Source organism: Phytophthora ramorum, assembly GCF_020800215.1.
Source record: "Phytophthora ramorum isolate Pr-102 chromosome Unknown Phyram_PR-102_s0004, whole genome shotgun sequence".
Classification (NCBI taxonomy): Eukaryota; Oomycota; class Peronosporomycetes; order Peronosporales; family Peronosporaceae; genus Phytophthora; species Phytophthora ramorum.
In genome coordinates, this window is record NW_027150650.1 from 2,005,353 (window position 1) to 2,025,284 (window position 19,932).

Below are 19,932 nucleotides of genomic sequence, written 5' to 3' on the forward strand. Positions count from 1 at the left end.
GCGAGAGCCTGAACGACTTAGGAAACGGCGACGCCACGGCGAGCTTGCCGAAAACTGGCCGTCGCGGAGCCCAATCATGGCGGCCACAGCACGAGCCTTCATTTGCAGCATCAGCGGTGACGCTGTTACACCTTCCCGCGTTAGGTCTCGGACCCAGAAGGCTAGGCGGTCCTCCGCAGCCCGAGGCAGAGTGCAGCCTACGCCCGATCGTGGCAATTTGCACAGGTGTCCGTTGCCGAGCGTGACTTGCTTTGCGATCTCTGCACTCTCCTCAAGCCACTTGTGAAGCTGGTGCTTCGTACGCTTGCGATTCGCTGCTTGGAGAGGCGGGATGAACCGAGTTACCGCTGCTGCCATGCCGTATTTATCGATGTAGCCATTTATGATGCGCTTGCGCTGGTAACTGACAGCCGTGCGCACATACTGGGGAGGTGAGCTCTGGAACCCTTTGATGCGGGGCGGCCTTCTCGCGGCATGCGTTGCTGCCCGTGCGCTCGAAGAGTGAGGTGCCGATGAATGGCTACGCTCGTGGCTTAACGAATTGACTGGTGGTAATTTATTCGGAGTGGCTTTTGACATGACATGATATATGACCAAAATAGAGCGATCTGATAGGTTGATATTTTTAGAACCGTCGCCTGCAAGGGGTGCCTTTCGATAAGGTTTTTACGGCATGGCCACACTGACATTCCTGCACGAGAGTAAAGTTTGTTGACGTATCAATCCGTGGCAACCTGTACTTAAATTCAAGGCGGGGCATCTTGGCATAGAAAATCTAGACATTCAACAACATGGAGAGAATCTCACGCGGTCGAGATTGTGATAGCTAGCATCCAAATCTGGTGACACTGACAAAGGCGAGTAGCATGCACTCACAAAACGACGAAACGAACACGAAGAGCGACAATGGTAGTGTAGGACAATCTTCGTCTTTTGGATGATCGAGATTGCAGTAACTGATTGTTTGAGCGGTGAGGCCTACAATCAATATACAATCTATATTTCCACAGCTCTGCCACGAACCAATTCATGCTGCCACGAAAACGATCATCTGGACAGCGTGCTCGAACGTTAGGGTCACAATTGTGTCGCCTGCCATGAGAGCTGCGACCATGAGCTGCGTCTGAAATATAACACCACAGAATCCATATTAGCACACAAGTTGGCACACCACAGCAACCGTGGCCCGTACCTTTGGGTTCGGCATCGCCACCAACTCCAACACGGCGTTGATAGGGGTGAAAACCTCGGCAATGACCGCAGCTAACACAGCGTAATTGAAAAGCGCGCTTCGGTAGAGCAGTTTGTTTTCCCAGAACCCTTCCATGAATGGCTGCCCCCGATAGTTGGCCACGAAGGTGTTCAATTGCATGATCGACGACATGAGAAACATGATGCTGTTGACCACATTCGGGGTGAAGCTGCCATCCGGGTGCATCGCTGGATCTCCTGGCTCAATGAAGGGTTGCGCCACGCGAAGAGCTGCCGCTAGAAACGCTAGATGGATCACAAACTGACCAAAGATCGACACCAGCACGGAGATGCAGAACACTCCAGACGGCGGACGCTGATGCGAAAGCTTTCGTGCGGGTTTCGCACGAGAAAGAAACAAGAAGAACATCGCAATGGACAGCTGGACACACACAAACACCACATCATTAGTAGTGTTCGACTCGGGAAACATGGCGCAAATACACTCACCCCCGATATGGTGAGCTGCTGATCGCCATTTTTCACGCCAAGGATAAAGAGAGAGCTTAGGTAGTACGCCGTGATTAGACAGTTGATACCCAGAATCTTGTACATCTGGATCGTAGTCACCAGCGTACATCGTCCCTGGCGGATCAGTTTCTTGATCACGCGGATACTCGAGCTCTTGGAGGTGAACGGAGACGCGATGGAAGCATCTCCCAAACGCACAATCTGAACATCATCGTTGGTATACAAAGACTGCTGCAACTCTTCCACTGAGTTCCCCCTGCTCCCAGGGTGTCGGCGGTGGCGAAGACCATTCTGAGCCGTAAATCTCCCCGCGCCTCTCCCTGCGTCAACCACATGAGGGGGATTCTCGGAGCTGGACGAATTCACAATCGAGATACCGATGTGCGCTTGCTTCAAGGCACCCACGTCGTTTGTACCATCTCCGCACATAGCTGTAGTCTTGCCGCGCCGATTCATCGCCATAATGAGATGCTCCTTTTGTTGAGGTGAAGTGCGAGCAAACACCGTGATGCACAGACAAATCTTCCCAAGGATAGCGAGAAAGCCCTCCAGCGCAGCCGCACTATCGCTGCACTTGTCTTCCTGTTGCTTGTAAAGCATGGCTAACGCTTCTCCGGTCACACACATATCGTACTGAACTTGCATCTTCTCCACTCCGTCGACATTGAAAGGAATAGTCTCCTCCTCGATGTCAGGTGACCCGTCGTCGATGGACTTCCACTCCACAACTCCACTCTCAGTGTTCGATGTCAATACCAATGGCTGCTTGGAATATTCCGAGTTAATCCCAACTTGCCGGGCGACATCACACGCAGTAAGAGGGTTGTCTCCTGTGACCATAGTAACTTTGTGCTTGGAGATCATCAGCTCCCGAATTGTTCGCTTCGTGTCATCCTTCAGTGGGCAATCCATGACCAGGAATCCCGCAAATGTTAGTCCACCTTCCAGCTCACAACGCGGCTTGCGCCGTAGCTCTTCTGGGGAAATTGCTACAGGGAGGACGCGAAAGCCTAAAGCCAAAACGCGACATCCCTTTGATGCATAGTGGCGGTAAACACGACGGTAGTACGAAGGCTTTGTACTAAAGATCGGCTCGAGTACTTCAGGCGCCCCTTTCGTAAGCACCCGCTGCTCGTCTTGCTCATCGTTATCAGCCTTTCGCACAGTTACAACGGTGGTCATGCGCTTGAGCTCCGAGGAAAACGTGAAGCTGTGCAAAATATCAACAGCTTGGATTTCTCCCCGGCGATCAGAAAAAAACGATGGTTGAACACTTGGGAGTGCTCCTTCTCCATCTTCGTTGTTCTCCAAACACCACTGAATGCTTCGAACAGCCGTCATTTCCAGCGGGTCTCCAGCAACTTGGCCATTAAGCAACACCAATGACTGACAACCAGCAAGAACGAGCTCTGTATCTAGAGGAAGTTGCTCTGGTGCAATGATATCCAGCTCGCCCCGATGCTTGCTCCTGGACTTATCAGGCTCAACATGTGTCTCCAAGCCAGCCACGCCGTGAAGCTTGAGTTCATCGCTGGTTAATGTACCAGTCTTATCGAAGCAACAAACATCGATGCGCCCCGCGAAGGGGATTCGAAACGGCTCGGTGCAAAAAATATTACTTCGCGTCAGCGCGATCAGCGAGTTGGTCACTGCTAATGACAGCTCCATGGGGAGCTCGGGCGGCACGACAGACGTGATGATCATAATACAGTGAAGGAACAGTTTGAACTGGTTGCGTGTCGGATCATTTATTCCTTGTGCGAGCACAAACGCGGCTGCAGCCACGGCAAAATTCAGCAACAGAACGATAAACCACATCGCTTCCGAGTTGTTTGCAGTAACACGCTGCGACGAGTACAAAATAGTCCGCATGAGACTTCCTTGCGTCGTGCCAAATCCTGTCCGGAGCACAAACCCAACGCAGCCTCCATCAGGAGGTGTAGATACACGCAGCGAATCCTTCGAAACTGGTGTAGTGTGCTGAAGAATTTTAGTGCCCCCATACAATACATGTCTTTTGTGTTTCATGCTGGAGCCATCGTCAACCTCGAGATTCTTTAGTTTCTCTGCATCATTCACAATCGATGCCATCACAGCCTCCTTGCGCAAAGGAATGGATTCGCCAGAAAGCATGGACTCGTTCACCACACAGTTACCACGAAGTAAAAGCAGATCACACGGCACTACCGGTACGGTACCGCGTTCATGGTGCCCAATAGAGCAGATATCACCGGGAACCAGCTCGTCACTTGACACCTGGGTCCACGTGCCCAACCGGTAAACCAGACACGGCTGTGGAGCGCGGCGCATGTGCAGCAGTGTGTCCATGTTCTGCTGGCGCTGCTTGACCACCGTGCACTCGAAGATCACGAGCATGAGCAGCGTCAGCAGCGAGTAGTACATGTACTCGTCGAGACACCAGAGCAGCATGCAAAAGAACTGGAACACGAAGAACGGCGCCACCAGCTGCTCCTTCAGCAGCTCAGTGAAACGAGGCATGGGCAGCTCAAAGTCGTTCCTTCCGTACTTGCCTCTCGCCTGCTGCAGTTCATCACTCGACTGGATGCCTTCACTCTGCAGATAGGACGCCAGCGTGTCGCTGGACGGGAACTGCAGCCGACGGAACTGCGTGTCGCTGTTGCTGTTGATGGTCTCCACGTCCTCGTACAGACAGAACTTGAGGTTTTGGTACGAGAACCAGAGCGTGGGCACCTGTGCGTCCTTAAGCTTCTTGTCCTGGCGGTTCAACTGGCATTCACAGAGCTGCTTGGGCAGCATCGAGAGTGACGGGTCCACCTTGGCCAGCATCTGGACGCGCTTGTCCTCGACCACCGCCTTCAGCCGGACGCAGCTCATCCAGCAGCGAACGTCTACGCTCCACTCGGTGCCCAGCAGCGCCAGCGCATGACAGAAGACGATCAAGGCGCCAAAGACCCACGGAACAACGTCGTCCTCGGGCCGCAGCGTGTACAGATATGCGGCCGTGGCGTACAGGAAAAGAAAGGGCAGCAGGTCCAGCCGCATGAGCCACGGTAGCGGCGTGTACAGCGCGACGGACGCGAGCTCCGCGTCGGCCACGCCCACGGTCAGGACGCCCATCGTCACTTGCGATCCAAAACCGAAAATGAAAGGAACGCTAAGTACGGAAAAGGGCAAGTGCAACGTGTCAAACAGCGAGATGGCAGCGGAAAGGATTTTTCACCGTAAAGTATACAGTATTGTGCATTTGCTGCATCTCTTCATACGGAGAGAGGAAGTAGGTTGTGGAAGGGATTCGTCAGATCATCGTAGTCTTAAGAGTTTGTGTTTCGTCAGCTCACACTTGTGTGCAAGGTCCGAATAACCAGATAAACAATCATCACTCGATCCCAATGGTCTACAGCTGCAGCAATGTGACTTGCGCGGGTGGCGTTTTCTTCAGGGAAACATGGTGTCCTCATTCAAGTCAGACATACGCTTGTTTAAAAAGCATCAGCAGAGAGCCACCACCACGCAAACGGCAGCAAGTACAAATGATACATTTCTACAACTATTCACATGAAGCACTGTCTGGAGGCAGTGCACAATACACAGACGTTTGCAGCGAAGCCTCAGTTGGTACCCGAAAAAGTTGCAATCGACATGAATTGGTCCGTTTGGTGCAATATAATCACTGGCTTTAGCAATCGATGGGGACAGCAGGAAATTGCATTGGGCTCTGCGCCGGCGAGTTTAATGCGCGCGCGACGAGGAGCAGAAGCAGGAATGAATAAGGCGAACGTGGCGGCATCGCAGCCGCGAATTGGTTGGCTGGCTATAGAACACTTTTTACGTTCGTAAAAAGGTAATTACGCAAACTCACATCTATGTACGTCACATCAGCCAGATGTTCCGCACACCATGAAGGATACATACAAAGGCCAAGATATCGCGACATACCATACAAAGTCCAAGTGATCCGCTGGATATCCTTGGAAATCAGATCACGCGCATTCCCCCACGAGTCATGGCGCTGCCCCGCGGCGACGACGGCGACGCGGAGCTGCAGCAGCTCAAGCAGAAGCTGGATCCGCTGGTGTTCGGACGCGATGTCGTGTCTCTGGACGAGCGCCTGGTGCCGCGCGGGCCAGAGACCACGGGCTTCGAAGTGGAGCCGCCCAACAGCAGCTCTTTCTACGGGGCGCTACCTGCCGACGCGGAGGATGAGGACGATGAGGACGACGACGTGGAGAGCCTCGAGGCGCCCGTGAACCGCTACGCCGGCGTCATCTACGCCGCGCGCTTCTTCGTGACGCGCGTGGGCTTCCTGCGCTCGGCCAAGCGGCTAATGGTGCTCAGCAGCAGCCATTTGACGGTCGTGGACCCGTACTCGGACGAGGTGAAGGAACGTTACGCATTCGACAACATCAAGGAGATCACCATCGCCTCGGACAGCGGCGGTCACAACGCCGACCGAGCCTTCACCATCTTCATCGGCAAGAACCTCAAGGAGACGTACACGTGTCGGTGCAGGCAGCAGCTGCTGTCCGCCTACTACCAGCTCAGAGAGCGCGCGTCGTCCTTTAGGAAAGATGAGATCGATGCAGCTACAGCCGACGCTCTGAGTGCCGTGGGCGCCAGTGTCGGGACAGGAGACAACAGCTGGGCCACAGGATCCGGAGGACCCGGCGGAGCAGGCGCAGCGAACGCCAATATGCTGGGCAGCGGCATGTACTTTGACAGTTTGTTCCAGCTGTGTGGCAAGACGTTCACGATGACAAAGCTCAGCACGACGCGCAGCATTGCGATCCACCCAGTGAAGGTGGATGTGCTGCTGGCTGTACGAGCCGCGAGCTTGGATCGGTTGGACCCGCAGACGCGCACTACGCTGTCCTCGATTCTGCTCATTGATATCGTCAAGATCCAACGGATCAACACCAACTCCAACGAATTGGTGCTTTACTTCGAGAACAACCGCGTGCATCGCTACTGGTGTGACAGCCGCGAGCCGTTTATTCAGGCCATTGCGAACAATTTGCGCTCGTGGCTGAGCGTGTCGCTTTTCGTGGAGGAGGTGTCGGACTCGTGCGAGTTTGACGCACTCACCTCGACGAGGGATATCCCACAGCCTGTCACATTCGAGATTCCTGTGCTGAAGATCAGCAAGAATAAGTCGGACAAGTTGCAGCTGCGGTTGCTCGGTCTGACCGCGTTGGCGATCATTGAACGTGACCCTGTGACGAGGAAAACACTGGCAAGTCACTCGTTGAACGACATCTTTAACGTGGTGGTTTACCCGTCGGTATCTTCGGCTCAGGATGACCCCGACAGCGAATCATCCGAGGGGTTGAGCGGTAAGTTTGCGCTAGAACTGAAGCATGGGCTGACACGTCGGTATCTCTGTCTCAGCTCAACGGTGAGCAGGCGCGATAAGGAGGTGAGTCTTGGATTGAAGCGAATATCATCGCAGCATGAGGATGAGCTTCGCCAGATCATTGGAGATATCGCTGGAGATGTGAGCGTGCCTGAATGGTTAAATGTTGCTGGATCAACGACGTTGCTTAGTCCGAAAGAGGCACGGAGTTTGTTCCTAAGCAACATGATTGAGATGTGTCGAATGAACAAGCTGCACGTTCCGTGGTCGACAGAGGAGACGAAAATTGCATGCAAGGAAGGAACGTGGGGTACAGAGGTTCACCCTGAATGGGAGGATATTCTGTTGCGCAAGCTGGTCAATCTGAGCTTTATCCCGAACCTCGTGACGAATGAGAGCATGTCGCTCATCTACTATCAGCTGGTCCAGTTTAATCGCAATATTCCGTTGGGAGGTCTTCGTCAGCGCGATCGTCGTGCATTTGCGAGTCTGATGAGGCTGCTCGAAAATTTTAAGGACTATTCTGTAGCCCAACTCAACAGCCCTTCCAACACAGATGCACCGATTCCGACAACAGAGTTCCAGGTGGAGCTGCTATTGGCAATCCAGCGCTTGCTTTGCACTCGAGGTGTCTTTGAGGAAATTCCAAGTTCACAGTACAAGAACAGCATTGAGGTCATCATGGAGCTGCTTCATTCTCCGATGGAGGAGGTAAGCTTTGCGGCAGCGTGTGTGATTAAGTACATGGTGGTCAACTACTCCGATACGCGCAGCTTGAAATCCGAGACGGCCAATCGCCGCGCTATATTCACGAAGTATCACAGCAGAATGTATGTGTCTCGGGCTTTCGATCTGTCCCGGACAAATCGGGTAGGACGGATGCCCTTGCATTCTGCTTCTTTGGTAAAGACAGGGTCGGGTCATGGATCTCTCACAGTAGCTGCAATGTCCAATACTGAGCGCAGCATGGCTAATGCGCTTGCGTACTCTCAATTGGGACTAGATTACCTTGTCCTTGCTATGGTACTGCAGACACTGGAAGTTTGTTTATCCAGCGGAAAGAAGGCGACTCCTGAAAGAGTGGCAAGGGATCTACTTCGAGCCATGAGGGTTGATGACTTTTCTCGCCACCATGCTCTCTTCTTATTCAATCGATCTCTAAGCTTCTCGATCACGAAGTGCTCCTCAATTTTGGTGAAGGCGCATATTTTGGAGCAGCCCACTGAGCTCGTCGAGCTGATTCAGGATTTTGCACGGAAGCACGGGGCGCTCGTGTGGCAACTTTACTTGGCACTGTATACCCAAGACAAGGCACAGCGGCGGATTTCGTCCCAGCTTGTGGCTTTGCTCACACATGAAAACCCGCGTTCATCTTATGTGGTTCGGAATATTTTTCCACACGCGTTGTTGGATGACCTGAAGACCAGCCAACTAGAGTACGACGAATACGGCAGACATCTTCCGACCGCAAACCCTGAGCTTTACGCGAAAACCAACGGTGGTTCGCATAAAAATGGGGGCCGGCGTGATATCACCAATGCAACGGAGAGTGGGCGAAGCAAGCTGAGCTACGGGATCAACACGCGAGGTCGCTTGGCCCGAAACGTTAAGTATGCCGTGCTCTTACCAGAATTCTTTGACCGTCTGGGTAAAACCTTTGCGACCAAGGATCTTGTGTGGGGCCCTAACGCGGTCGAAGAACTGATTCGCAAGCTGCAGGCAGAAATGAGTGATCTGGACTTGTATCGACTGAAGTACTTGGGGTATCTTTACACGGACCCGCTTGCGACTGATCACACGGAGACTGAATGGGATGCGTTCCAAGCAAATCGGCTTCGCCACAACGATCAGCAACACGCCAATTTTGCTCCGTTTCTTTTTGAGTTTTTGCAGAACGGTTCCGAAAGTCGACTGGCGATTGAAATGTTGAAGGGAACGATATCGTCATCCAATCGATTCGCGCGGTTCATGCCTCTGTCGTTCCTGCTAAACCCTGACACGTCAGGCGACGTCGAAAGTGACGGCGGACTGGATGATGACAATTACGACAGTGACGACAACTACACGGAAGATAACGGGTTCGTATCTCGCTCAAACAGTATCGTACGCACCGGAGATAACCCGGAGACCAAGCAAGACGACCACGATGGATCTCACGACGAGTATAGAAATACCACCTTGGCCAAGAAGAAAAAGAAAAATGCGAAGAATATGCCACGGTGGTTTGTAGCTTGGAATTGCAACGAATTCCGCGTGGACTACGAGTGCCTGGAGAGCGAGGTGAAGGTTGGCCCGTATTACCTTGCAAACATTCTTGACGATCGTGGCGTGCTGGTAGAAGATATCGAAGGTGCAGAGAAATTCATGACGCTGCTGTATTATCGTCTTCTTGCCGAAGACCGTAGCATTTCACCCCAAAAGCTTCAAAACGGGTATTCTTCGTCGGATTCGCTGGGCGACGTCGACCAGTTTGATATTCGTTTGCTAGTTCTCAAGGTCATGATTCAGCTGTATGAGCGTCATTTCAACGAGTTGGGCTCTCTGATGTTCCTAAACCATTTTCTCCGTGCCAGTATGATGAAAAGCCGAGATGGTGAGGATCGACGTTGGCCGTTAGTGGTCCGTGGCAATATCATGCTTTTCCTGGATCGCGTGTTGTCGAGTGCATTGAATGTGTCGCGCTTCTTACGTGAAGGCAACAACGTAACAATGGTATTGGATTTGCTTCGTGAAGTGAAGCCGCTGGTGGTTCTTCAAGGACCAAACGATTCTGAAAAGGAGTATATCGTTGAGCCTGCTGCTGATGTTCAAGCAGAACTTGATGCGTCTGAAGATGAGAACGAAGCTATCGATGATGAAGACGATGACGAGTACGGTGGTGACAGAGGTGAGTACGACGACGACGACGACGACGACTACGACGACGACCGGGATATGGCGAAGAGAACGATTGATGCGCTGGAAGAGTCAGGTGCTGAAAGCTCTATTATTTCGAGCCATTCTATCTCGCCAACTTATGCACACCGCGATGACGAAAGCGTCCACGAGGAAGAGCCCACTCGCGTGACAGTCGTGGCAGAGCATTGTGGTGCCATGAGTGGGTCGATGATTATGCAGACCTGTTTGAGCGTGCTCAGTCGCCTCATCGATTGCCATACCGCCGAAGAAGAAGGGCACATGCACCAGGATGTGCGTTTCCCCAAATACGGGCGGCTTACGCACTTTGAAGGTTCGGGTGTGAGTCCAATTAGTTCTATCAAGCACCGGCTGTGTGAAGATCAGACGCTGCGGTTCTTGGTGGGACTCTTGGATTGTCCGAATCGCATTGTTTTCAAGAAGTGCCTCGGATTGATTCGACTTCTTGTTAGGCACAACGAGGCAATCATTCCGAACCTACACGCATCCGGCATCTTTTACTATCTGCTTCGCTTTGCCCAGGATGTGGACGAAATGTCGATTGCGGCGCGTCTTATTTCCCATATCCATCTGCGCCAGTCAGGGCTTGATGTGCCTCACCTGATCGATGACAAGCAAAAAGGAGAAAACAAGAAGGGCGTTTTCTCTCCTGATCCATTAACACGGATCTGCTTGAGAAGTTGGCTGGTACGAGTGCTGCCAGTTTCGATGGTTGCTCAGCTGCTCCGTCATGGACCACGACGGTTTGCCACTGCTCTTTTCTCGGACGCAAACAACCCAGAAGTGGTCTGGAATGCAAACATGCGCAACCAAATGGTTTCCTATATTGAAAAGTTTATGGAACGTCATACAGATGAGAACGGCATGTTCTACATCTCAGAAAATGAGGGCTCGGAACACAAGGCCTGCATCGCGCTGATCCAGTACCCGAAAGAAGTTCACGCATTGCAGTGCTACCAATACTACCTGCACAATCTTCTTGATGAGAAGAATTTCCCTGGGTGGCCGATCAACGACGAGGCTGCATTCTTGCGCGCTCTGCTGGATTCCATTCGCCGCTGGGTGCACCCAGGGCTACTATTGACTGCTCGTGGGGCGATGGCAACCGACGGTCAGTCCACGAAGCTCCTTTCAGTGTTCGATGCGGTAGAGCTGCTCGACGCCACAGCACTGCTTCTACGCCGTTTCCCAGACTCGCCAAGTATTACCAACTTGCGCAACTTCTCTTACTTCCTGGAAGCCCTGGAACGATGCATCACAGAGTTGAAAGACAACCGCGTTGGCCCGACGAAGACGTTTTTCGACGTGTCCAATGCTATATCAACAAAGGCTACCTTCGTTAAGGCTTTTGGAAGTGCGATTCGTGTGATCAATTTGGCCGTTGGAATTTCGGACGAGAACGCTCACGAATGTAGCTCCGGGTTGGGGCTTCGCGTGCTGTGCAACTCACTTCAGTTGCTCTTCCACAACCAAGAAGCGCTGAGTACTATCGATGGTTGTACGCCAAATGTGATGACACACTGGGTGCTTGAAGCACTCGTGAATGTGTTGAACCAACCTAATGGTCGAGTATCGGCCGCTGCACAGTCAATCGATTTGCTACCGTGTCTGACACGCTTCCTCTCGCAAGGAGGCGACCGTCTGGCCACGGATTTGTCCCTGCAAATTGTGTACGAAATGGCTGGAAGCTCGGGCGAAATGGCAGAGGTTCTGCTACTGCAGCTCGCGGAGCACGGAATCCTGTGGTATTTAACGCTTCTGTTGTTTAACTACCAACCGAACAATGAAGATAGCGACGGAGACATGCAACGCATCAGCATTGGTGCAGCGAAGGCATTGGGGCGAATCCTGGAAGCCAACGCGAAAGAGGAATCAATTTCTGTGTTTGTCAAGAGAATGCAGACTACGATCGAGCAGGTCTTTACACGCCCATTAGTGGACATCTTGCGACGAGCGGGGCCGGTTAAAATGTTGGACGTGCTGGCAACTGAAGTTCGCGAGCCGCACGTGATGTGGACTGAACGCATGCGCAAGGAGCTGATCAGTCTCGCTCAGCGTGCGATCCAGTTCCATACAACACTGGATCAGAGCGATGAGGAGGTGCACAAGGTGTTTGAACTGCCAACGTATTTCATGTACACGGCACAGAAAGAAGAATTGTGTGTGGCTGGCATCTACGTCAACTTTTTCAACGAGAACCCGAAGAACGGTATCCTCGCCCAGATTGCAGGAACTGTGAATGGCAATGGAAATCGTGCCGACATGTTTAAACCCAAGCCGACGACAAAAAAGGAGATTCAAGCTGCCGCTGCTGCAGCGGCGGAGGTGGAGAACCGAACTGTGAGTGGGCATGTTATGCATGGTCTGCTGGCAGCACTATCCTACGACATTTCAGGTGTGCGCGCGCAGCCGCAGGCACTCGAGAGCGTGCTGCTTCAGCGCTTGTTACCTGTGGCCACGGCTATCCGGCATCTGCTGCAGTACACACCCGATATGGATGTGCAGGTTGTGCAGGCTGATGGGCTTATGACGCTGTTGTTTGTGCTGGACCACGAGACACAGCCACAGGGATTCTCATTTGCGAACGCACCACTGCTGCAGCTCCGTTGCATGGAGTGCGTGCAAATGCTGTCGTTCAGTGGCAAGTGCATCGACCCACTGGCGACGGTCGTTCCTCCGTTTATCAAGAGCGCGTTCCAGGTGGTGTACAGGAACCTTTCTCGCACTGAGGCTTCGACGGAGGGTCAGCTGGCCCGCGTGACGCTTCAGCTGCTTGGCAACCTGTGCCTCATCCCTGCCTGCATTGACAACCTCGTGAAGGGAATGGACCCTGCTAGTTTGTCGAACTTGCTACCACACGTGTGGCTGGGTGACTCGACGGAAATGCAGCTGCTGCTGTGCTTGCACATGATTCCGCTCAAGCGACACACGCAGGCAGCCACCGAGTTTGCGAAGGCCGCAGTGAGCTCGCAGCTTGCGGCAGCATTGCTCAATTTGCTTTCCACGCTTGTGCCCAAGTCCAAGATGGGCGAGAGCACCACGACCAAACAGTATGCCGCTCGTTTCCTGTCTGTGCTGTCGTCCAACCCCGGCAGCGGTGGTGCCATCTCGAGCTTGCTGATCGCGTCCCGGGTCTGGGAGACCCATGGCGATACAACTCAGGCCACATCCGAAGACCTTCGCCGTCTGTTGATGCCTCCGCACGCGCCCGCATTGCTCAAGGCGCCCCACTCGAACCCCAACAAGGTTGGTTAATTTGAATAGAGCGCCGCGAGATAAACACAATTGTATCAAGATAACGTAATAACTCAAAAGCATTTTGAAGCCAAAACTGGAGCGATTGGGCGAGATGATATGCAAGCTCTACTTCCTTTCCTCCGGCCCCAGCTCATCGTCGAACAGCTCGAGAATCTCGTTCTGGATCTCCACTGCCTTGTCTTCTTTCCCGCTCGACCGGTAGGCCTCGGCCAGGTTGTGGCGCGCCATAATGGTTTCATTGTGCGCCGGGCCTAACACCTGCTTCCGTACACTAAGCACTTCCTCGTACAGCTTGATGGCCTCGTTGTACTCACGCGCCTCCTTCTTGGCGTACGCAAGGTTGTTCTTCGCCAGCGCCGTCAGTGAGCTCGAGGGTCCGACCTTCTTCTCCAACAGCTCCACTGCCTCACTCAGCGCAGCGAAGGCCTTCTCCGGCTGCTTGTTCTGCCAATGGATCACACCCATGTTGCTCATACTAAGCGCGACGTCAGGGTGGCCCGGCTCGAGGATGTTGCGACGGATCTTGAGCGATTCCTCGAAACACTCCAGTGCACGGTGCAGCGCACTCACACGCTCCATACCGAGATTCGAGATCGCGAGCGAGCGATGCACGAGCCCCAGGTTGTACAGCGTCGTGGCGAAGGACGCGTGCTGCTCGCCTACGCTGGCCTTGTACGTCTGCAGCGCGAACTCGTAGGCCTCCACGGCCTCCTCCATCTGGCCCAAGTTCTTGTACATGAGTGCAATGTTGGTCACCGTGCTCGCATATACCGGGTGGTTCTCTCCAAAGTGTGACTTGACCAGGTCTCGGCACTGTAGCCCGGCGTCCAGCGCAGCCTGATAGTCTCCGGAGCTGGAAAGGTTCACAACGTCATAACTCTCGTTAGAGACGTCGGTTGGCAGCGATTCAAGGCTGCATCGACAGCTCCTGCACTGCCAAATCAGACTGCAATTGCACGTACTTGTAGCCATCGCGGATCTCGCGCTGCATGCCGGCGATGTCCTGCTCCACCTGCACGTAGTTGGTCTGCGGCTTGTTGTGCAGCACTTGGATGCTGCGTTTGGGGGGCTCCGCGCCAGAGGACGAGGAACTGAATCGCGTTAACAGGCCATTAACAGGTGCGCGCAGAGTAGAAGACGACGGAGCGCGGCGGCGGAGCGCTGCCAACAAGACGCAGCGTTGCATCATGATGGGCGAATTCGGTGGTGTGGTCTCTCGACCGCAGATCGATTCAAGTGTGTGCACCACACTATTTCGGACTTAATACGGATTTCCTCTGATTGTTTCCTCTGATTGGCTCGCGAACTTCAACGTCTTGCAGTTTTTGGTCAGCAAGGCTCCAGGACAGATACAGTACGAAACTTCTCGACTTAAACGCTGTATGAAAACGTCCATGCTTGCTAGGCTGCGGGGTGTAATGCCAGCGTATCGACCAGCAATGCCTCCGTCGTGAAGCTTGAACATGGGACGCCCACGGACGACAACTCAACATGAGTGCTACCAAACTGATGTGTGGCCTGTGCCACAGGACTAACTTAGTACGCATGAGGCAGTACAACTGCGGGTACCAGCTCAACAGAGGAGTCACCAACGATTCGTTTCGAATGAGGACTTGAGCATTACCCAAGTTGGGCATCGAGATCATGGACACCAACGTCCACCTCGAATGCGAATGAAATTATAACGGGGACGATCATCACAGTGCGAGCTGCTCACGCAGCACGATGCTCCTGGCTATGCAAAAGGCAACATCTTGCGTGCTTTGCAGTGTAAGCACACCCGTGCTTACCATGAATCGCGGGAGGCCAGCCAATACTAGGATGAAGTGATGAAGGGTCTCTACTACGCGGATGACTGACTTCGAGTGCACAACTTGGAAGTGTTAAACTATGCGGCGCCAACCAGTGATTCTCCAGCGACTGCTGCTTCACTTCCTCATTTTCAAACTGAAGGCGGCACCGCCATGTCCTTCTCACTTCCTTCCTCCCCGGAGCCCCGCCTCTCGGCATACGCGTACCACGCAGATGCTGAAGGCCACCCGCAGAGCGTCGCTAGCGAAGAACGTGAGGAGAAGTTGGCCTGCTGGTTGTTTATGCTGGTGGGCGTGGGCTACCTCTTTCCGTTCTCAGCGCTGACGCAGCCTGTCGACTACTGGAAGATGCTTTTCCCGGACTACAACATCGAGTTCGCAATCACTTCCATCTACCTGTACACCAACCTGGCGTCCCTGACTTTCACCGTCATGTTCCTCGGCAATCTCCAGTACACTGGACGAGTTACAGGCGGCTTAATCGGCCAGCTGCTCGTGCTCGCCTTCGTGCCCACATCCTACTTCTTCCTCTCGTCCGAGAACGCCAACGCGGTTGCAGTGCTCGGTGGCACGGCGGTGGCGGCGGTTGCCACAGGCTTCATCGACAGTGCCGCCATCGCACTCGTGTCGCACTACCCGCAGCGTGTTCAAGAGAGCTTCCAGTTGGGCATTGGACTGAGCACGCTCATCGGCAGCCTCTATCGCGACTTGACCAAGCTGGTGTTCCCGTCCGACCAACTTTTGGCGTCGTCGCTCATCTACTTTTACACGGGTGCGCTCACAATTACACTTTGCATCGGCGCTTTCTACAAGGCCATGAAACTGCAGATCACGAAGAAGTACCTGCTCGGAGAAGGGGGCAGCACTTTCAAGCAGCACTTTCCTGCGCTTACGGACAGGCGTCAATCCGGAAGCGACTTGTCTGGTGTTGTTGGTCCCGCACCTACCAAGCTGTCAGTCCTGAAGAAGGTGTGGCACTTGGAGGCGCTTATTTTGGCAGTCTACCTCACAAGTCTGTCAGTTTGGCCGCCGCTCGTCACAGAGATCAAGACGTATAACTTCCCGTCACTCCAGGAGAACGGGTGGTGGTCGCTGATCCTGCTCACCCTATTTGCCCTAAGCGACTGCATCGGACGCTTCATCGTCAACCATCGCTTCGGTCTCACCCCGAGCAACGTCTGGGTCCCGATTCTCGCGCGATTCATCCTGGTCCCGATCATCATCGGCATCGTCAAGGAATGGTGGCTGCAGAGCGACATTTGGTCCGTGCTCAGCGTTGTGCTCCACGGATTCGGAAACGGCTACCTCGGCACCATAACCATCATTTTCGTGAGCGAAAGCGTGCAGCCGGATGAGCAGCACCTCATCGGCCCTTGCACGAGCTTCTTCCTGATCTTGGGACTCGTTCTTGGCTCCACGGTAGGACTCGCCTTAGACAACCTCTTGCTAGGTTGACCAAACAATGCAGCCACGATATAATACTAGAACCGTGGCCGTTCAATAAAGTACGACCCATTCAACAATGCAAAAGTCTCACTTCGCGAATCAATTGCTAGGATGTTCGTGCGGCTGGGACGTCTCCATCGCCTCGAGGCTCTGCGTGCGCTTCCAGGAGCGTCTCGCTCTTCGCGCAAGCCTGTGGGTCATGCGCGTGGATTATCCAAGAAGGCGCCAGCGCCGCGAGCGCCCGTACGCCCCACCAAGCAGATGGTGCTCACGGAACTCAAGGAGGTGGGCAAGCTCATGTTCGGCGGCCTGGCGGTCACGACGGCGCTAATCGCGTCTGGAGGCTTCGTGATCGAGACGGTCAAGGCACTAAACCCAATGGACCCGCCGGGGTTCATGGTGCAGGTCGCGGGGCAGGACGGAGAGCTCGTGGATGTCCACGTGCAGCGTCGAGGCGGCGGAGATGTGACAGTTTTGTTCGACGGCGGCGTGGGGGAGACGTCCTTCGACTGGGACAAAGTGGCGGCTGAAGTGGCCGCGTTCGCGACGGTAGTGAGCGTGGACCGGCCAGGGCTGGGCTTCTCCAAGCCTGGAGCTCAGCCACGGACGTCCACGCAGATCGTGGACGAGTACAAGCAGATTCTGGACAGGTTGAATGTGACGGGGAAAGTGGTTCTGGTGGCACATGGAGCGGGTGGATACAACATGAGGTCGGTGGACAATTGACATACGTGCTGGGGATGGTGGTTTGATGTGGAGTTTTGGGGTTTGTAGGGAGCTGGCTGAGGGGCTTAAGACGGCGGGAGGTCACAGCATTAAGTGTGAGGGGCTGGTGTTGGTTGACGCCTTGCAAGGTAAGCTGGTGGTGAACTGGTGGGGTCCAGTCCATGCGCTGATGGATGCTTTGGTTTTGGCAGAGAACCTGCGTGGCGAGCTGGAGAGCGTGTCGGAGGTCGTGCACAAGTCGCTGTCGGAGATGGACACCAACGGCGAGATGGTGCTGCGTCTGTCACGTCTGGGGCTGATTCGACTGATTAACGTGGTGCAGCACACCAAGTCAGCGGCTAAGTACTCTCCTGTTGCGCTGCCGTACGTGGAGTACTTTTTGCCATCACCGGCGCACCGTGAAGGCGCACTGCGTGAGAACGAGGCTATCCCGCAGACGGAGCAGCGCTTTAGGGACGCTGCATCTGGATCCACGCCATTCGAGTTCCCGTGCGTCGTGCTCTCGCATGGCAAGGCTGGTATGTTTGACAGCATGAAGATGCAAGCAGGCGTGACCCCGCAAACGCTTGCAGATCTGGAGCGCAAGTGGCTTGATGCTCAGACCAAGTTGGCGCACACAGTTAGCAAGCGGAGCGTGCACCTCGTGGTCAATGACGCGGGACACTGCATCCACCACGAGAAGCCTGAAGAGGTCACGAAGGCTGTTCGTGCGCTGGTGGATGAAATCCACGGGGAGGTGGACGAACACCGTGGTCTCATGTCGCTAACGAAGAAGATCTAATTGCTACTGTAGACGGACAAGTAGGCTGAAAGAGGGTAATCAACATATAGAAAGCGTGCTCCCCCCATTCAATAGACGGCATCGACTGGGGCATCTCGTCCTTCGTTGGTATGAAGTAGTACAGGATAGTGAAAGGCATCTGGTGCAATTGCAGGGAGTCAGAGGACAAGTTTGTCAGCGAGCGACACGTCCTGGGAAATGTAAATTTGGACCGAAAGAAAGATGGAGATCGACTATAGGACGGTAGCTAGAATAGTCGTTAGGATAACTAGAATAGTCATAGGATGACTTTGTGACATCGATGCACCTCACTTAAAGGGAACTATTCCCGTCGTTCCAGCTTTTGCCATTTGGGGCCGACGTGGGTCTCAAAAGGTAAGAAATGAGCGGTAAGGTGGATCCATTGAAGCGTTGCACAAACAGCAGACATGTTCTACGCACAAGACTCAAAGATGCGGTTGCGCGACCGTTCTCTAAAAGTCATAGCGAGACTTGATCTTCTCCAGAATACTACGCACCAACCACCCGTCACCGTCGGTGAGCGTGAGGCTCTCATCCATCACACAGGCGGGGTAGCCGCTGGGCTTGTTTTCGGCCACATACATCTCCGGCAAGCCGAATCCGTGACCCATCTCGTGCAGTAGAACCACCATTTCCTCGTCGTCCATGGTGCCCAGCATGTCGTTCACTTCAACGCGTTGGCCCCAGTCGCCACCCGTACCAATGGCGCCGTCTCCAGGCTTCGTCGACGGCCACAGTGACATGTCAAACGGCTTGCCCTTGCACGCACTTGTATCCGCACTAGCAGCCTGGCCTTTGTGCTTGTAGCATTCGTCGGGGCATTGGGGACTGCCTTCGACGTCCAGAATACCCTCGTAGATCGTGCCCAGGGACTCGTCGCTCCAGTCCATGATGGACTTGTCGCGCACTGCGAAGCCCACGACGGTGATGTCAATCTTCTCGATCGGCCAGCAATTGTACCCAACCAGCCATCGGTTCCACAGGTTGATCTGCTTTTCGATCATGGCCTGGAACTTGGATGCCACCGACTTGGTCAGCTTCAGGTCGTTGTCCCACCGGACGCAGTAGCTGAGCGAGCCGTTGTTGGTCACGAGCTGGTCGAAGATGAGGTTCTTGAACTGCGGGACGTATTCCTCCATCGTGTTCTTCCAGACCCAGTCCACATCCTCGCGGGTGAGGTCCGCGTTCGGGTCACCAATGACGCATTTGCCAGTGGCTGAAGTGATGTCTCCAAACGTGGCATGGACGCCCGATGATGTGGTGGATGGAACAGCCCCGGTCGATTCGCTGGACGAACCTTGTGTTGGGGATGAGCTTCCTTGGGCTACCTCGTTCGACTCGAACGATCCCTCAGTTGCGCTTTGGGCAGCGCTCGAGCTGTCTTCGCTCGTCTGGGTTGCTTCATAGGATCCGGATTGCGTTGCTGATGCTTCGGTTGAGCTCTGTGTCTGGAACGAACTTCCGTCGGTCGCCTGGCTAGCTCCAAACGAATCAGTTTGGGTAGGTGTGGGGTCTTCCAAAATCGGCGCTTCGGTGACGTCGGGTGCTGATGTAGACACAGGAGAAGGAGTGCTCGTAGACTTGGAGTAGAAACACTTGGCTGCCGAGGTGACAGAGGTGCTCGCTGCAAGCGCCAAAAGTGCGACGACCACTACCGCTGGTGCTGAGATACGGGAAGTTCGGCGTGTCTGCATGGCGAAGAAATCGGAAGTGATACATTCGAGGCTCTTGATCCGTGCTTCTAGTATATGTCGACGACATGATGTCGTGTACAGCGTAATAGAGTGTATTACGCTGCACACTACTGATAGTCGGTTGATCCGCGCTTCGAGTACAGGTACATGCCGATGAACTATTGAAGCAACGGAGTAAGTGTACAGCGCAATACATTGTATTACGCTGTACGTAAGTACTGTACA

The 19,932-nt window shown here is 54.0% G+C and overlaps 6 protein-coding genes across 6 annotated transcripts; 3 read left to right on the forward strand and 3 right to left on the reverse strand.

Moving 5' to 3' along the window:
• Positions 1 to 1,027: 1,027 nt before the first annotated feature.
• Positions 1,028 to 4,821, reverse strand: KRP23_5180 (putative manganese-transporting ATPase PDR2; the record flags this gene model as incomplete). The annotated part of the gene is made up of 3 exons (XM_067890221.1): positions 1,028 to 1,123; positions 1,193 to 1,633; positions 1,702 to 4,821. The coding sequence occupies 3 exons, from the start codon at positions 4,819 to 4,821 to the stop codon at positions 1,028 to 1,030; spliced, it is 3,657 nt and encodes a 1,218-aa protein (XP_067746785.1).
• Positions 4,822 to 5,707: 886 nt separating this feature from the next.
• On the forward strand, positions 5,708 to 13,225 carry KRP23_5181 (DnaJ-like protein subfamily C GRV2; the record flags this gene model as incomplete). The annotated part of the gene is made up of 1 exon (XM_067890223.1): positions 5,708 to 13,225. The coding sequence occupies one exon, from the start codon at positions 5,708 to 5,710 to the stop codon at positions 13,223 to 13,225; it is 7,518 nt and encodes a 2,505-aa protein (XP_067746786.1).
• A 108-nt stretch (positions 13,226 to 13,333) lies between these two features.
• On the reverse strand, positions 13,334 to 14,417 carry KRP23_5182 (Protein KINESIN LIGHT CHAIN-RELATED 1; the record flags this gene model as incomplete). Its single annotated transcript, XM_067890224.1, has 2 exons — positions 13,334 to 14,081; positions 14,191 to 14,417. 2 exons carry the CDS (start codon positions 14,415 to 14,417, stop codon positions 13,334 to 13,336), a joined length of 975 nt encoding a protein of 324 aa, XP_067746787.1.
• A 775-nt stretch (positions 14,418 to 15,192) lies between these two features.
• Positions 15,193 to 16,494, forward strand: KRP23_5183 (Equilibrative nucleotide transporter 8; the record flags this gene model as incomplete). The annotated part of the gene is made up of 1 exon (XM_067890225.1): positions 15,193 to 16,494. The coding sequence occupies one exon, from the start codon at positions 15,193 to 15,195 to the stop codon at positions 16,492 to 16,494; it is 1,302 nt and encodes a 433-aa protein (XP_067746788.1).
• A 102-nt stretch (positions 16,495 to 16,596) lies between these two features.
• KRP23_5184 (uncharacterized protein) lies at positions 16,597 to 17,992 on the forward strand (the record flags this gene model as incomplete). The annotated part of the gene is made up of 3 exons (XM_067890226.1): positions 16,597 to 17,195; positions 17,260 to 17,339; positions 17,403 to 17,992. The coding sequence occupies 3 exons, from the start codon at positions 16,597 to 16,599 to the stop codon at positions 17,990 to 17,992; spliced, it is 1,269 nt and encodes a 422-aa protein (XP_067746789.1).
• A 473-nt stretch (positions 17,993 to 18,465) lies between these two features.
• Positions 18,466 to 19,707, reverse strand: KRP23_5185 (uncharacterized protein; the record flags this gene model as incomplete). The annotated part of the gene is made up of 1 exon (XM_067890227.1): positions 18,466 to 19,707. One exon carries the CDS (start codon positions 19,705 to 19,707, stop codon positions 18,466 to 18,468), a length of 1,242 nt encoding a protein of 413 aa, XP_067746790.1.
• Positions 19,708 to 19,932: the final 225 nt, after the last annotated feature.